We start from the raw sequence: 19,543 nt of genomic DNA on the forward strand, positions 1-19,543 counted from the left end.
CCAATTTATTTCCCTAAATTCACTGAACTTATGAGGGGGTTCTTGTCAAAAGATTTTGTTAAAAGCTGAAAACAAAGTTGGGGGGGGTGACTCTTGGGTCCAGGACAAATTCCTTCTGATGATCTGGAGTTTTATTTAGGGCAAGGCATCCCATCCCCAGCCCTTGAGATTTCCAGTCCTTCATTAATTGCAGCTTCTTCTTATCCATGTGATTGCCTTAAAAAGTAGTGATAGCTTCCAACTCTGAAAAGTGACACCAAATGTGTTCTTTGTGGGTTTTCTGAAGTGAACAGAGAGAAATGACACTGCCTTAATGCAGGCTTGTTTCACCAAGGGGGATTCACCATCTGGAGGAGGAGGGTTTCTTTCTCCTTTTTTCCCCCTACTAGTCATAGAGAAAGAAGGTTGTTTTTCGCTTGTTTGACAAGGACTCCCTCATAAAGCTATGCAAGTCACTGAGCTGCCTCCACCATCCTCCTTCCAATGTAGCATTTGGGTTTCATTGAGGGCAGTGGCTTTGACAACAATGTCTGCAAATTGCTAACTGCTGCTGTAAACAAACATCTGTCAAACAAAAACTGTGGCTTTGGTTAGAGCAAAATATACTCCCATTAGAAATTAATAAAATAAGAGCTTTACTTGGTATGGGGTGGGCAGGGTTGGGAGGCTTTGATGAGGGAGGAGTTGCTTTTCTTTAATGAATTGGGTTGAAGGAATGAAAATATAGACAAACAAGTATGGAAATATGGGGAAAAACAAGAAAATTTTCTCCCTTCCTGCCTAGATGTGATGCTTTATTGATGGATTGCAAAAAGGCTCCACTTTGTCTCCATGGAGTCAAGTGTTTTCCTTGGAGAAACCTTATATTTGAACATAAGGAATGAAACTAATTTTAATATTTAATATTCTGGGGGTATTCTCTTGATGTTGCTAAAACAAGGGAAATGAATTTACTTCAAATAATAATCATAAAGAAAAGTAGGCAAAAGGTCAGACAACTTTTTTATTTTTCATAAGTTTTAGAATAATGACATATTACAAGATTTGATTCATTTGCTCACTTTACAATTGATACAAAAACAGAATATTTAGATTTCTGTCTCAGTAAATACAAAATTTTGCTATCTGAATAGAATATCTGTAAGAACATAAGGAAACGGCAGAATTTAATAAAACGAACCAATCTAAATGGTTTTGTAAAAAAATTACTGAAACTGTCTTAGATGGGGCAAAATGAAGGCATGGAGTTGATAAAGTTACTTGCTAAACATCCACATGGCAAATTAAATGTGGTGATTGGATTACAACTAAAGATTTCTGATAGTAGCATCCTAAAAACCATAGAAGCTTGGAATCTTTATGTGTTATTTAGAAAAGATTCTCATAAAAACAAAATAAACATTTGTCCAAATGATAGGATATTATTTGGAGACAAGTATCCTCCAATTTTTATTAAATCAATGTCAGTATTTAATTTAGCAGATTGCGCATGAACAAACTAACAATTTGAAAAGTGAACATAAAATAGTTGCAGCACACTGGATATAAGAGAACTGGTTAGACAGCAAAGCACAAAAGATATTATCAAAGAAATGTGCAATCAGAAATAAAGGTGGACTTCTCACATGTATGAGACAAAGAAATGACCTATGGATGATTCACAAGTTCCACTGGTCTCCATGAAAATTAAGATATTTAGAAGAGTCTTCAATGTGTTCAGTCAATCCTTTGGGGTAGAATTAGGGAGGATATAGACCAGATTTGTGAGTTATAGGCAGTTTTGGATGGCTTACAATCTGAACTTCTGGAGGGAGAATTCACACTGATGAGAACATAGATCCATCCAAGAACCAAGATAAAGCATTTGCTTGAATTGGGACAAAGGTCAACTAATGATATTTGTGAGTGCCTGCCCTATCAGGGCCTCATATAAGTCATGACAGAAAATCTGCACCTAATGGCTGTTTGCATGTAAGCTTTGAAATCAATTATGACTCTGGAGCTGGTGGTTGATTCTTACACTAGACATAGCCTCTTCTAATGCCAGTGGCTCATAATCACAAACAGCTGATCTCTAAGTGAAAAGAAGAAGGGGTTGGGAGGGATATGGAGACCTAAGAAGTATGTTCAACAAAATCACCAGCTCTGATGAGGAGCCAAAGGTTTCCCAGAGTTCAAGCAATGCAGGTCTTCTAGTTCTGAGGGTGGTTTTATGAGTAAGACTTAAGAAAATTTAGAATGTGAGAAGATGCTGAAAAGAGGCAATTGGACTAAAGATGGAAAGAGATATATCCCAAAACACCTGGGAAGAGCAAAGAAACCCAACATTGGGCTTTCGATGCTGTATCAGATGATGCTAAGAGATACAGCTGCTGGGGATCAATCAAACCACTCAAGCAATCGCTTCAAACCTGAAGGGGAGCCCTAAGATACTTTCTGGTCTCCAAGGATTTGTCTATTTCCTATGTAAATATTATCTTCCCAGGAAGTATTTCCTGCAGCTTGGCTAAAGATACTTGGAAAACTATTCAGACTCACAAATTCCCATTTATCACTTCCTCTCAAAAACGAGCAATTTCATGCTGAGTTATTTTCACTAGACTCATCATACCCATGACAAATCTCCTTAGCAGGAACCTTGTTCTGGGATCTGATTTTAATTAAAAGGTTTTTGGATCAACTGATAAACTCTCACATTGAATATATCCACTGTCTTTAATTGGCCCACTTCTGCACAATTTTGCCAATATTTATCATCTTTTGTACACACTTAGATTTCCCCAGACTTTTCTCCAAGTCCAACACTTCCCTGCTATCTCCAAATCCAGTACTCTTTCTTATAGTGAAGTCAGAGGGTGATAAGAGGCTGTGCATTTACCCCACACTAAATTTGTTTAAATCACTTCTGAAATCCACTATACGTGAAAAAGTAAATTGTCTCCTAAACTGCTCCAAAGAACCAGCTTAATCAGATTCTTCTTGCCTTACACCTGGAATAGCATTAATTAAATGTTTTGGTTTAAAAGGATTGTCACTCTGTATAATACAATGTATGAGCAGCAATAGCTTAGAAATCAACAATCAATAATTAAACTATACACTTTAGGTTCTACCCCCCTCAAAAAGAAGGAAAACAAAATTTGCTGTATTACTGATGATCTTCCAGGATAGGTTACTGGTCTTGGCCATACATGAATGTTTCACAGGCAGAATCAACACATTTAGGGAACGCCCAGTTCCAAAATAGCTCCAAATAGTCTATTTTAAAAAAATTTGATTGAATGACACATTTCCATGGGTACTCCATGCTTTTTTCTTTTATAACTCTGTGAAATGGATAATGAAAATATTAACATTTCCTGCCTAGCAAATTGTGGTACATAAATGTAGTGGAATATTATCCCACAGTAAGAAATGATGAATGTGCATAATCCAGAAAAGCATGGAAAAACAGTTGCAGAGTCATAAAAATAATGTATACGTCTGCAACAATTTAAATGGAAAGAACATCATAGATAATACAAAACAAAACAAAAACAACAAAATAAATTAACAACTCTGTATAGGCTGACTGTGTAACAATCAGGTCTTGTCCGAAGGAAGAAAGGAGAAAGGGTTGCTCCCCTGTCTTCTCTGTAGACATGGAGGACTATGAGTATGGGCACTGTTTATACTTCAGATTGAGGTGATGTGCTGGTTAAGTTTGTTTTACTGAACAACTTCTCCCTGCTACCAGCCCCAATTCCCAGCTCTCTTTTTTATTCCTTGCTATAAGGGAAGCTCAACTGGGGAAATAACATTGGTATGAAGACAAAAGATTTTTTTAATGTTATTTTCATTGTATAGAAGAAGAAATGAAGGTAAAGGGAGATTAAGTGATTATTTTCCATGATCAAAAAATAGCATTGTAGCCATGACTCAAATTAATATTCCTTACTCCAATGCCCCTATTTACATAGAAGCATGATGTCCATATTTAAAGGCTGTAGGTCTAACCATGTTACTCCCCTGTTCAATAAGCTCCAATGGCCTATCTCTGCATGCTTATTATACATTTTTCCTTCTTTCCATGCTCTATGTCCAGTCCAGCCAATTGACTTTTCTTTTCCTTAGATGACATATCCATGACAGATATCCCCCGTGCCTAAAATTCACTCCCTTCTTGTCTCAATCTTTTAAAATCCTTAACTTCCTTCAAAGTTCAGCTCAAGCACCATCTCCTACATGAAATCTTTCTTGATCCCCTTCTATTTATGTTGCACATAGTCAGCATAGAGTATATGTGCTGTAGACATGCTTGCTGCCTGGAGAGAATGCAGCTTGTTAAGTTCCTCGAGGGCAAAGATGGTGTCATTTTAATTATTGTTTTCCAAGTGCCCAACTGGGAGCTTGTATTGGCCTGATCAGCCACAGTCTACAGGCTATAATTTGTCTCAAACATAGTGATGTCATTTTGGTATTCTCCAATAATGTGTGTTGATTAATTGATATTGACAGTAGATTTTATTCTCAGAAGAAGAGCCTGGGTGAAAACTCTAAGTATGCCCTGTACTAGCTATGGGGCATTCAGTAACTTCAGCAAAATTCTTTATCTTTTCAGTTTCTATTCTTCATCTATATGAGAGGGTTGGACAAGATGGTCTCTAAGAGATCTACCAGCTCCAAATCTATGATCTGATAGTGATTCTGCCATGAGAGAAGTAAAGATGACCACCTAGTTTTCTACTAACCCATGATGATCAATAAGACTTGCACATTAAGTTTCATTAGCCTGTCAATTGTGGATGATTCAGAATGACAGACTGATTCTGTTTTGCCCTCTCCCTTACTTTGCTTCCCAATTTTGGTTTCTGGGGTAATAAGGCAGGACTCCAATCCAATTAGAGAATTCAGAAGGAATCCACAGTTACAGAGTGCATTTTTTCCCCTCCTCCTCCCTTGCATATATCTAGCTGCCTGAACTGCTTTTGGACTCATTGAAACAATAAGAAGACTGACAGATCAGGGCATCTCTCTTGGCTCTGATGGTGAGTTAGTGTCTCAAGTTATGTCCTCCACCTTTTATCTTCCATCTGCTGTGATTACAATGTGGGGAAGACGGCAGTTGAAAATGTGGAGATCCACAATTCAGAGACAGCTGTGGGAATCAGAGATTGTATCTGGATACAGACCTGCTGGGAATAAAAGACCATTGACTCCAACAATGCTAAGGATACACCTAACACACACACACACACACACACACACACACACACACACACACACACACACACACACACACACACCCCACCTTTCAGAAAAGAGGTAGTCAGTAAAATTCTCCACATATGGCAAACATATTTTTAGGGGAAGCAACACGACCAGCAGCCAAAGGGAGAGAGAGAAAAAGCAAATAATGAGGAAAAATCTTCAATGAGCCTAAATTGTTCCAGTCAGACTGTTCAGAAAAGAATGCAAAAGAATAGAGACAAAAACTATTGGCAAAAGCAGTATTGTAGCTTAGAAAAACAATTTTCTATAATTGTAAATCTCTCTAGAAATAAATTAAAAAGTGAAGGATTAATAATATATAGGAAAACCAAACCAAACAAAAAAAAATCATCATTTCAGGTATATCATACTTTCCATTACAGTCATGTTCCTGAGAAGTCACATATAAATTAAATAATACTTTCCATTGATTTACATAACCTCAGAGGTATTTTACTTTAATTTGTAACATTATTAATTAACAGTAGCTACCAAAACTTTTAAACAATTATATTAATGAGTTTGGGGCAGGTTGGGAAATCAAGATATGAAGGATTAGTCAATCTTCATTTACCTTTTGAATAAGGTTGAAATTTTCCCCATTAGATTTCTTTTTTTTTTTTTAGGTTTTGCAAGGCAAATGGGGTTAAGTGGCTTGCCCAAGGCCACACAGCTAGGTAATTATGAAGTGTCTGAGACCTGATTTGAACCCAGGTACTCCTGACTCCAGGTCCGGTGCTTTATCCACTGCACCACCTAGCTGCCCTCCCCATTAGATTTCATAAAAATCAACCAGATCTTTATTGTTTGACATAACAAGAAAAAACAAGAAAAGGAAGGGCAAAATCATTAGAACGTTGTAGAGACAAAGCTACTAAAGATCTTAGTGTAAATTATATTGGTTATAAGCTATAGAATATATATATATATATATATATATATATATGTATATACATTTCCCCAAAAGGTATTATAGAGTCTAAAGAACTGAGACTCTACTATTTAATTCCATTTTATTACTTTTAAAAAATGATAGTTGGACCAGATCATTGGTTCATGAAATCATTATAGGTTCCCAATGACAGTATAAAGTATTCATGCTAAAAAATCTTTAATGGCACCTCAAAGAGTAAATAATTGCCCAATTATATTATAGATATATTTTCCCCTGTTATAATAAGCATGTGCATGTTTGAAGCATTAAAGGATTGTCTCTGTAGGAATGTGAAACTATCATGATTGTGCACACAATGATTTTGGTTTGTACAGTGATTATAGAAAATTCTGTTCACTTCTGACTAAAAGTGGTTTCTTATTCTGTCACCAAATTGTTTCCAAACTGCCACAAAGATTTGACATTCAAGTACAAATTGATTCCCAATGGATGGTCAGACACAGGTGCATCCCGTCATGTGCATTCTGTATTCTGCACTAAACTAGTTCCCCCATTCTCCTCTGTAATTCTATGGCATAATCACATGAAAAAGCTATTATGAAAGTTTGTATTCTAACAGTGAAAATATCAGTTGATCCATGTTTGACCATGATTGTTGGGCATGGATATTACAATCATGACACCATCACAAACATTCTGCAGAAACAAACTGTACAATACCTCTCATTGCAACATAAGATTACTTTCTGATTTTAAATTTATGTTCCACTTGTGTAACTAGACTTTTATCTGGTAGATTTTTCAAATAAATTGGTTGGTGACTCTTGTTGTTTAGCAGTTTTGTGACATTGAGGCTGATATGCCAGTGGTTAAAAAATAAAAAAATCAAATTGGGAGGCATGTTCCTCTTAGGTGAATTTACAAACATTGTTAAATAAGAAGCAATATCTGCAGGTAAACTTTAAATACATGCATCATTTAATAAAGCATGTGCCATTCACAGTTGAAAAGTAAATATTTTATATTGCAATTAGCTGTTCATTTTCACTGGCTAAAAACTAAACAAATGAGGTTCCATCTCTCAGCAAGGAAGTTTGTAAAATTTTCCTAAAATTTTCCACCACTTATCTATATGAGTGACCATTCTCACTTTATTCTTGTTTTAAATCAAAATCAGAAATAAACTCAATGCAGAACCAGACTTAAGACTGGAGACAGCTAGGTGGTGCAGTGGATAGAGCATCGGCCCTAGAGTAAAGAGGACCTGAGTTCAAATCCAACCTCAGATACTTAATAATTACCTAGCTGTGTGGCCTTGGCAAGTCTCTTAACCCCATTGCCTTGCAAAAACCAAAAAAAAAAAAAAAAAGACTGTCTGGTGTCATCAAATATTGCAAACTTTGGTGAAAATAAGGCACAAAATTTAAATTAAGTTTATATAAGATTATATTATATCAAACATTTTCCAACTATTTCACTGTAAAAGTCATGTAGAGGGGCAGCTGGGTGACACAGTGGATAGAGCACTGGCCCTGGAGTCAGGAGGACCTGAGTTCAAATCCAACCTCATTTGATACTTAATAATTGCCTAGTTGTGTGACCTGGGGCAAGTCACTTAACCCCACTGCCTTACAAAAACTAAAATAAATAAATAAATAAATATTGTGAAAGCAAAATTAATTTCTTATAACTATAAAAAAAGGTTATGTAGCATCAAAAATTTCATAAACTGAAGAAATTTAAAGTCTTGCAAATAAATAGAAAGCCTATTAGGGCTTACAGATTTCTTCTTTAATTTTTACAGAATTCTACATAAAATATTCACAATTACTTTATAATTTTATGTTTAGAGTTTTCACAATTATATATAGAATAAAATTTTATATTTTATAATTATTAGGTTAACTAATTTTTAACTAAATTTTAATTTGAAGCTTTTGGGTATAAAAGTTATTGTAGTTGGTAAATAGTTAATAAGTCTGAAAATATAATGAATAATATATTATACTTCATTAGAAAATATACAAATCAAGCAAAAAACAAAAATCCTCTTTCCCTAGATTGTTTTTAACAGAAAGATAAGACTAAATATTACAAATGACTTAAATGAAAACATAAAAGCATATTAACATATTTAAGGATAACACAAATTTGGAAGGAAGAGCTAATATATTAGACAACAAATCAATTTTTATGACATGCCTAAAATATTAAAAGTAAACATAGTCAAACTGATTGCAAATTCCTGTATTTTGGTTTAAAAATAAACCATGTAATGGATGGGGGACAACCTGGCTTGACAGAAATTTGTGTGGGAAAAAAAATGAAAGTTTTCACTGGCTGGAATCTTAAGAATCAAGAATATTTTGACTACTAAAAAAAGTTAATCATTTCTTCTGTAGCTTATTTTAAGGAAGGCAATAATGCCAACTGTTTTATAGATGGATGGATCCAAACAAACCCAACAGTATTGTGTTTATTTCTAGGAACATTTTTAAAAGAGAAATTTGATGAATGAGTGCTACCAATATGATAAAACATATAGAATTCACATTATTTGAAAATAGTTTAGAGAATTGCTTATATTTCACTTGGAAAAGTACAGATTTAAGGAAATTATGATAACTTTATTAATATTTGAAGATTTGATATATGAAAGAGAAATTTGATTTATTTTGGGTGACTGCATGAATAAGATAGTTAATGAAACATTTTGTCAAAACTGGAACTGTCCAAAATATAGAATGAATTGTCTCACAAAGTAATAAAACCCCAGCAATTAGAATATTTGGGAAAAAGCTGAATGACCATCTATCTGTCAAGAGATGGTGAAGAGATTCCCTAAAAGGGAGATACTCATGTAAGATAATCTCTAAAGTCCCTTCTGACTCCAGGATTGTATGATTCTATTAGAAAAGCAAAATTCTCCTTAAAATAAGAAATTACATTAAGGCATTTGCATATTTTTCCCTTTAAATCCATTCATTCATTTTATATTTCTTGAGCATCTATATTACATGTTAGATATTGTGTCAGAAATTAAGTGGGACCAAAGATGCATGAGGTATGGTCTCTTACTTGTAGAAGTTTCAACTCTAACAAAGCATTTAGATATCTATCATATTTCTTTATAATATAATGTGATGACATCAAAACTGAACTAAGCAACACAGATTTGAGCTAGGAAAATCACTACCCAGTCAAAACTTGTATCTTTTCACCTCTCCCTTCACCACCCACCTCTGGTCATTCCTTTGCAGAGGTGGGAGGTCCACAGATACAGGGAATTACACATTTTCAGATGTTTCTTAAATGTGTGGATTGGTTTGGCCTTTGACCTTTCCTCTTCTTTCTCTTTTTCTATAAAAAACAATACTTTGTTATAGGGATTGGATGATTTTCTGGGAAGAGGAAGGTATAGGGATACAGGAGGAAATCTTGTTTTGATTAAGTTGTTTTTCAGGCATGGCTAACTCTCTGTAACCCCATTTGGGGTTTTCTAGGCAGAGATACTGGAGTGATTTGCCATTTCCTTCTCCAGATCATTTTACAGTTGAGGAAACTAAAACAGGATTAAGTGACTTGCCCAGGGTCACAGAGTCAGTAAGTATCTGTGTTTGAGGTTAGATTTGAATTCAGGAAGATAAAGTCTTCCTAACTCCAGGACTGGCACTCTATCCATAGTGCCCCATACCTGCCACCAAGGTAATATAAAACAAAAGATAGCAATAAAAATTTATCTTAAAAAAACTTGAATATTTTCTTTATTAGAAACCTCCAAGGATCTATACCCCTGGGCTTCTTGGTCTATCTGATGGCCAAAGGGAAATTCAGATCAATGTCCAAAAGAATCTAAGGCAACACTGGTGACTTTACCCTCAAGTTTAACTTGAACATAGGAGCTTTGGATCACCTCAAGTTCCTAACTGGTCTCTCAGAGATTTCCTAAAGCCTTGTTTCCTGAGAAGAGACAAGGATAATATCCAATTAATAGGATACCCAATGTGGAAATGTCTACATTAGTGGAAAATAGTAGGCCCTAAATTTGATTCCATTGTCAACACACTGAATCACATGGAACATTTGTCAATTGGTGTTACTACATTTTGGTAACAAGTAATGGTTTTCCAAGAAAACCCCAAGTGGAATTATGAAGAGTCAGTCATGACTGAACAACAAATGGTAATCATAGAAAGGATCATAACAACATGTGGCTGCTGCAGTCATCACTGACAGGATCATCTTTAAGCACTGGAAAAACAAACAGGAAGCAGAAGAACAATTTATCTTTCCTTGGATACAAGAAAAGGAGATTGTACAGAATTCAAAAGTGTAGAACTGACCTGGGACTGTTGAAAAAGGATGCTTTTTTCTGGGTCTATGCCACAGGCAAGCAGGACAGCAGTCATGTTCAAGATGCTCTGGTGAAGAACAACTGGATCTTGGGGGACAGTGATGGAATGGAGATCCACAATGCTGAATAGAACAGAGCCACATTTTTCCTGTAGACTCACCCAGCTCTCAATGGCTCCTAGGTAATTCCCCAGATGAGGGATCCCAGTAGGCTGGATACCAGAGAATATCCGATGCATGCTGCTATTCTATAATAAAGGGAAACATTACTTCAACACAAAAGGTATTGCTACCACCAGCAGTTATTTGTTGAGTGCCAGTTTACTATTTGTAAAGGACTAGAAGAGGTGCAAAGAGAAGTTGAAAGAATTTATGATGTAGTTTGGAAGATAGGATATATAAACAAAAGGTTAAAAAACAATGGAAGGAAGCACATACTACCTGCTATATGTAGGAAATGGACAAATGCTATAAAATTTTAAAGAGAAAGATCACTCTGGACTAAGGCAAGTAAAAGGCTTCCGTCATGTCACCAAGGTTAGAGGCTTCTACAATCTATGTGTTTGAGGCTATTTAAATGATCTTGTGGCTCAGCAGGCAGAACAATAGATTTAGGGTTAGGAAATTTGAGTTTTATTTCTGGCATCACTTTGACAAGTTATTTAATTCTTCCAGATTCCCTCTATTTTTAATAAAGATAATATTTTTCTTTTCACATGCTCCAAAAGATTTAAATTCTGAAGCACGTTTACAATTTATAATGTTTTGGACATAGTTGTGCTTCTTTGCTGGACTGTACCTCCTAGTGGTTGAAACCATGAAGGTAACATGAAAGAACAATGGGCAATAAAAAAGCAGTTGGTTTTGATTTGTCTGAATAATTCTGCATTTCATAATGCAATAAAAAAGAACATTTATCAGAAAATGTGCATTCCTGAAAGAAAGGTGCTACAAAAATAAAATGTATTATGACTGCTATTTATAACAAATGTGCAGGATAGATATCTGGACCACTCTACTCTGGTCATACTTCTTATATGGAACTTATATCATCCTGCCTTGTATTGTAGTTACTTATAAACATTTCTTATTCGCCCACTAGCTCTTTGATGAAAATTATCATTTTATACATTTTTTAAATATTCTTGATAGTGCCTTAGGTACCCCACAAAAATATCTGATAAAGGAATGAAGATTTTGAAAATATAAATATCATATATATAAATCAAAGAGACTTGAATGGACCAGAGGACTCATTTAATCCAAAAGTTCTTTTTTTTTTTGGAGAAAACTATGGCTCAGAGAAAGTAACCATTTCTTAGTTGTCTGATAGAGGATTACAGAGGCATTCAACTATTTTTTACATAATCATCTGCTCAGTTTAATTTCAGAAGGCTTACAAAGAAGTCTTGCAAACCTACTTAGGTTTTAAGTATTTACTTAATTTGCCATATTCCAGGAAGATACAAACACATAAAGACAGCAAAGATAAAAGATATAGTAACTGTACATTCTGGGGTCATATGACACATATGTACTAGTCAGAGAGAGGCAGGGTAGTATAGAGTAGGGGGAATCTGATAGCTATCCAACTCAAAGAATTTGAGAGCTGGAAGGGACCCTAATAACCAATTAATTTAAACCATACCAAAAAAGAAACCTGACCAGTGGTCATGGAACTTCTGAAGACCTTCAAGGAAGTGGGGACAGGATAAGGGACCCCCCCCCCACCTCCCCAAGCTAACTCATTCCATTTTTGGACAGTTCTAATTGTTAGGAAGTTTCCCCTGACACCAAGCTTAGATTTTCTTCTATTTTAACTTTTGTCTATTGGGTTGGTTTTATCCTCTGGAGCAAATCAGAATTCCCAACTTTCTTCTACATGACAACCTTTCAAATACTTGAAGTCATTGTCTTCCCAGATCATCTCTTGATAGCTGGCTTCAATCACCTGTTTGAAATATCAGAATATATCATAATTGTTTCCTACCATAAGAACCAATGATTTTTAAATTCCAAGGCACTTCTGATAAGTTATACTGCCAGGTACAATCATGAATATTATAACAGCAATGAATTTAACATACTGCTACACCATTATCATCCTCTTATATTCTAATAGATCTCTTCAATGACAATATACCCTTTAGCAATGCAAACTGTTACTCATTTTTGAAATGTTATGCCATTTAATTTTTGTCCATATCCCTCCATAAACTGTTCAAAAAGAATCTATCTCCCCAAGGCCTGGAGGCCTTTCCCCAAACTCTGTGTCAGTCTGTTGGCATCAGTGCCATACTTATTATTGTTCATTATTAGTAAAAAAATAAACCTAGAACCTACTATAGCTCAGCATTATATATTAAGCACTATAGACCCATAAGAGATAATTCCTATTATCAAAGGGCTTTCAGTCTAGCTGGGAATTGAGACTAAGCACAGTTCATAAAATCTAACTCATTCTTTATGGTAGCCAATGCTGGGTCAAATAAATAATATAGGAGTTTGGAGGAGAAAAAGATCACCAAGGAAGATCAGAGAATATTTCATGGGGGAAGTCAGACATGAACTGGTTCCTGAAAAACTTGGACTTAGATAAGGGGAATGAAGGGTATTCCAGGTAGGAAAAAAGGTTTGAGTAAATGCACAGAAATAAAATAAGGGTTAAGAGCCAGACAGCATCTGAAAGATCAGACCCCTTAGCTTCTCAGATAATGAGAAAATTAAAATTTTTAAGAGATTAAATGATTTATCCAAAACCTCAGACAGTAAATGACAAATCCAGAATTCTTTACATTAAGCCCCACTTCCCTCCATGCTCTGTATTCAGATTTAGCATAAAGTTGGAGATGAGGGGGGAAAACAAGGTGATGCAGTAGACAGAGCACCGGCTCTGGAGTCAAGAAGACATGAATACAAATTTGGCCTCAGTCACTATTTGTGTGACCTTGGCAAGTCACTTAATCTTGATTGCTTCAAAAAAAAAGGGGGAAGATAAGGGACTGAAATTTAGGGGAGAAATCAAAGTTGAAAAAGTGGACTTAGGAATCATATGATAGAAGTAAAATCAAGGGGGTGAAGGAATTTTTTGAGAAAGTGTAAAAGAACAGGTGTCTAATAATTGAATTTTGGAGAAAGGTACAAATTTAGTGGATATAAGAAAAAAAGAGTCGGACAAGTAGAAGTCTGAGAAGTACAAAGAGGATCAAAACAGTGTAGAATAAGTAGAGAAAAATTCTTTGTCTGGCATTTATTAAGGGTACAAAGATATCTGTCTGGGAGGGGAAGACCCTCAGAGTTTCTGACCAGAAGAGAAAACCATTGCTATTTATATTCATTCTAAGCTATTATTGGACTTGGATGCCTCTGGAGGAAAGAGTAAGCAGCTCTGCCTCACTTAAACCCAATTCATGTGCAAGTCAAGACATTACCCTGGTGATGTTATTGGTCTTTAAGAGTTAAGGACAAACAGCAACAATTAAGGGCACAGCACTATTCTAAATGCTGAGAAGATGTCCCTGATTTAAATGAAAATGTTTTGGAGATGGATACAACTATGTGAGTTTTAAGAGGTCAGAATCATGAGGACCAGAAGTCCAGCAGCTACAAGAATCCATGCCAAGATTTGTTGGAACCAAGACAGTAACAAAGTACTGAGCAATCAACTTGTTCTACCAAAGATTTCAGGCAGCCAAAAAAAAAAAAAAAGAAGTTACAGTGATTTATCTGTTATCAAAGCTAAATTCGGAAATGAATTTGATAGGGGAAATGCTATGTAGAAGCTGCCTTCAGTTTGAGACCAATCTCCCCCAAAACTAAGCATGCACCTTGAGGTATCAGGCAGAAATGCTTTGTATCACTCTTGTTTTATGTTCACAATAAATGTCCCTTTTTAAAGTGCTAATTGATGTTAATTGGTAAATTGCTAATCATTGATGACCGATGGGAATAACAGAATGGCACAGTAGAAAAGATACACTCCATTCCTTAGATGGGCCCCTAAAAAACTGAGGAAAGGTTTAGCCTTGCTTTGGGGACCTAACTTATCTCTGCATGAGGAGCCTTAGAACTCAGTGGCTGGATGTTCATAGTCATTAGAATACCCTTCTTGACCCTCCTATATTTTATCTGCTGAGTTGATAATCCTTGCTTTCTCCAACAGCAAACAGAACTTGCTATCTTTCCTCCCAAATCCCAAATTCTTTATTATTGTAAAGGGAACCACCATCCTTCCAGTCACCAAGGTTAGCAACCTGGGAACCTTTCTTAATTCCTTATTTTCACTCACCCCACATCCAATTTTTCACTATATATATACCTTCATAACATTTCTACATGGGCTACCTTCTTTCTGCTGAAAGAGCCACCACCCCAAGCTTGCCAATTAAAATGTGAACTCTGGGGGAAGGCACTATTTGCCTTTCTTTGCATTATCACCATTTGGAATATTGTAAACACATGAAGCATTTGTTGCACATAAATATATTGTCTGACTGCTCTTAAAGAGTTCACGTTGGAATAGGAGGGACAATACATATAAGAAGAAAAATTGATTAAAAATATAAAAATGGTTAAAAAAAAAGCAAAGTGGATGGCAATGCAAAATAGAAAAGTACATTTCTAATGCTGAACTATTTGACAGTAACAAGGACTTTGCTGTGAAAAATGTTCTTTTCTGATTCTTCAGTAGCAGTGGATGCAACCCAGGATTATGACTATGAGACTGGGCTAGAAGTGGACAAGTAGTTTTCAGGCTACCATTTCCAGGTCTCTTAGGTTTACTTGTCCATCAGAAGCTGTTGATATTGGTAAAGGCAAAGATGGTGAGCCCCTTTTCCACTCTGATTGCTAAACTCACTGATGGCTACAGAACCCAGAATACAGAATAGAAGGAGGTCCTGCTATTAACAAGGCTCTTGGGCTCAGGGTTGTGGGCTTTCTTCATCCGTAGCATGCTTCCTAACTATGAGTATATTACAAAGCCCTGTTTTGGGTCATTTTCTCTTCTTTGCATCTATTCTCTCAAGGGGATCTCATTAGTGCTCACAGATTTAATTATTATTCTATGATGATAACTCTGTATATCCAGTCCTAGCCCCTTTCCTTCACTCCAGTTCCATATTTCAAAAACTGTCTATTTTCAACTATACATTCCATAGGCATTCTAAGATGAATGTGTTTAAAATAGAAGACATTATCCCTTTCCCTAAATCCAATTTGCTTCCAAATTTCTATATTTATGTTAAGAGTACCAGCATCCTTCTAGTTACCCAAGTTCACAAACTGGTGAAATATGTGAGTTTCTACTTATATACTCATTGCTTCAACCTTTGACTCCTCAATTTCACTCATCATACATATCCAATCAATTGCTAAATCTTTTGTTTCTAACTCCATAGCATAGATTATCTGCTACATTCCTGATACAGCCAACAGTCTGGTTAAGGTTCTCATTACCCCACATCTAAACTACTATAATAATCCAATTGATCTCTCTACTTCAAATGTCTTTCTATTCCAACCATCCTCTGTATTGCCAACAAAGTGTAATATTCCTAAAATCATGTTCATCATGTCACTCACTGTATTCTAATGATTCTCTATTATTTCAAGGATCAAATACAAATTCTGGCATGTGGGGCTCTTCACAACCTGGTTCCATCCTAACTTTCCAGTATTTTCAGAATTTCTCCCATTTATGTACATTATGACCTGGCTAAACTAGCCTTCTTACTTTTCCTATATATATATGTATATACAACTTCACCTTCCAGCTCCATTGTTCTCCAATGACCATCTTTCAGGCCCAGAAAGCCTTCCCTCCTCCTCTGTACCAGTATTCTTTAAGGCTCAGTTCATATTTTACCTTCTAAATGAAGACTTTTCAGGGTTCCAGCTGCTAGTGCCTTCCCTCCAATATTACTTTGTAAATATTGTGAATTGATTTACATATGGATATGTTGCCTCCCTCCAGCTCTTCTATAAGCTCTACAAGAGCAGGGGATTGTTTTGTCTTTGGATCCCAGAGCCTATCTCAGTGTCTAGAATGTACCAAGTGTTTAGTAAATTCTTACTGATTGACTGATCAGATTGCTACTGTTTCAAGAAATTTGGCAGTGAACAGGGAAACAGCAACTTGAAAAGAAGGGTTTTTTTTTTCCCAAAAGGAAATATGTGAGTTTTTACTTATTTATTGTCTTCTTTAAGGGGTGGAGAAGAAACTAGAAGCAAAAATTTAAGATCTGAGAGAGAAGGAATGACAAAGGTTCCAAGGAAGTAGGAGAGGATAGAATCCTTGATACAAGTGGAGGGGTTAGCTTTGATAAGTAGAAGAGCTGTTACTTCCTCTTGGAATGGAGAGAAGGAGGAAAGAATAGTGAATATATAAAGGTTGAAGCAATGAGTACATAATTTCCACTATAGGGTCATATGCCTGGAAACACGGCACATGAAGAATATTTTAATCATACACAACTTCAATTGTCTCTATCTCTTTCATTATCCCTCCCAAATTGAGTCCTTTAGCTCCATCTTTTTTTTAAAAAAGACAAATTTATTGTTTATGCATTTTTAACATTCATTTTTTAAAAAAATTGAATTCTGAAGTCTCTCCCCCCATCCTTCACCCAATAAGGCAAAAGATCATGCAAGATATATTTCCATATTAAATGTGTTACAAAAAAATAATAAAGCTAGAAAAATAAAGTAAAAAAATTATACTTCAGTTTACAACTAGACTACATCAAATCTCTCTCTCTCTCTCTCTGCAAATGGATAGCATTTTAAATCATAAATTCTTTAGATGTCTTGGATCATTGTATTGGTCAGAATAGCAAAGTCATTCACAGTTGAATCATACAATGTAGCTGTCATTGTGTATAATGTTGTTCTGGTCCGACTCACTTCATGTTATTGCAGTATTACATAAGTTTATATAAGTCTTTCCGCATTTTTCTGAAACCATCCTGCTCATCATTTCTTTAAATTACAAGAGTATTCTTTCATTACAATCATAAACTACAACTTGTTCAGCCACTCTTCATTTGATGGGCAACCCCCTTGATTTCCAAATCTCTGCTACCACACAAAAAAAGAGCTCCTTTAGTACCATCTCCAGATCTCTAATGTCTCCTTGCTCTCTAATCAGGTAGCTGGAAAACAGAAGTGGGTGAGAGGGGGGACAGCAGTTGTGGGTTGGGAAGACACAAATATATGTTTTAATATGCTGAGTAACAAACATAATCTTTCCCATTTTATAAATAATGAAAGATAAATGAAGCCAAAAATAATCTTTCAAGATAGGAATGCTGTAGCCTATCATTTAGATACTAAATCACTTTTCTCTAAACAATTTCAAATTCAGCCTAATACAGAAAATGAATTTATAAGATGGAACAGATTAGATTTTCATGCATATACGGCTAGAGATGACACATACACACACAAAAAGAAACCAATTTAGGAAGAAAGAGCTAAGGGGTTTGATTTATGGGGAAAGATACATTCCAATTTATACTAGTGACCCCTTGTCTGATATGGTAACAGTGGGAATTTCTTTCATGTATAGGTTTAACTGAATGGTCTGTGAAAACCCTTCCAACTCTGAAAATCTGTGATTCTGAGAATTTATGTAGGTATATTTATGTATGTATATTTATACATGCACATGTGTTTATGTAATATGTATGTATAAGATGGCAAAAAAGAAAACCTGAACAACTCTAAACTTCATTCAAGACTAGATATCATGGTGTGGGAGAATGTACCATCCAGAAATTCCTGACCATGGAAGGGGAGGCACTGTGAAAACTAGGATACTGAACTGAAAATAAGAATAGGAACATTACCCCCCCAATGGCAGGGAAATCCCTATGGTGACCTAGAAGTCTTAAGGAATCATCTCCCAGGAGAAGAGGTGGAAATTCCAATTCTTGAGAAAACTGGAATAGGAAAAGTACTGGAGGAGGCTGTGGGAAAGAATTTTGGCCATTGGGAATGGACTAGACATGATCTAATATATCTTTTCCATTTTCTGGTTACTGAGATTCTATACATCAGTGCAAAGGGAATGATGTTATCAAGAAATAAGGGCAGCATGAATTATTTTGCTGAATTTTCAAGGAGTTATTAAAAAAATAAAACTTATAAATGAATACTGAATTCTTGGTCTTAAAAATATACAGAAATTGTCTTGCTCCTCTACAGCAAGTTTATGTTCCTGTCTGTTCCCCCTGTGAGAGTCAGCAGGCAGCCTAGCTGCTTGGCAGGGGAGATATGCTTGGTACCATGAGATCATGTGGTTGGAATGTAGAGTTTGGGGGTCGGGAGGATGGGGGGGGGGGGTTCTCTGTTCAAAAGCACTAGAGTTGGAAAAGAATGAAAATGAAAGGATCCTGGGCTTCCCAGTGGACTGGGAGGCAAACCACAAAGCAAACAGGCTCAGGCCCAGCCCACAGGCATTCATTCATTCACTCTGATATTTGGAGTATCAGCCATATGCAAACATGGATCCACAAGGGCTGGACCAGAGAGCACTAAGGATGGAGTCTTTCAGAAAATGTTCTTAATTTTATGTGAAGTGTGCATTTGCTGATTAACTCCATTTCCAATAAACTAAGCTTATTGAGTATGCTGCTTTTGCAATGGAAACCACAGTATTTAAGGTTATATCAGCATTGCATTTTGATTTGTTCCAGAGGAAGGAATGATAATATCTAATCAAATGTGAAGTTGATATACCCAACCATTTGGTAAAGATAGGGAGTTCAGATTTGTCCAAAGCAACTTAATTTTCATACCAAATCATGATAAAAATAGAAAATTTACACATTACTAATAATCCCTCTGCAATTTTTTGGAATGTCTAGGCAGAATTTCTGTCTTTTATTTAAGGAGTACAAAATACAATTAAAGATATTTTCAAAAGAGTGGTAGACTATGAAAACTTCGGGACACAGGCAACAAGTTTTACTGGTACTTACATCAAGCTTCACAGTCATTGACTATTCACATACATTATACCTATATTAACTGTATGCTTACAAA

The 19,543-nt window shown here is 35.7% G+C and overlaps 1 protein-coding gene across 1 annotated transcript in view; it reads right to left on the reverse strand.

Moving 5' to 3' along the window:
• Positions 1 to 19,543, reverse strand: part of WARS2 (tryptophanyl tRNA synthetase 2, mitochondrial) — a 78,380-nt gene that overhangs the window by 28,855 nt on the left and 29,982 nt on the right. Inside the window, exon 2 of the mRNA XM_074188568.1 lies at positions 10,489 to 10,746. Coding sequence (XP_074044669.1) covers positions 10,489 to 10,746 — 258 coding nt within the window. The remainder of the gene's footprint in view (positions 1 to 10,488; positions 10,747 to 19,543) is intronic.

The sequence above is a fragment of the Macrotis lagotis genome, chromosome 5, assembly GCF_037893015.1.
Source record: "Macrotis lagotis isolate mMagLag1 chromosome 5, bilby.v1.9.chrom.fasta, whole genome shotgun sequence".
Lineage (NCBI taxonomy): Eukaryota > Metazoa > Chordata > Mammalia > Peramelemorphia > Peramelidae > Macrotis > Macrotis lagotis.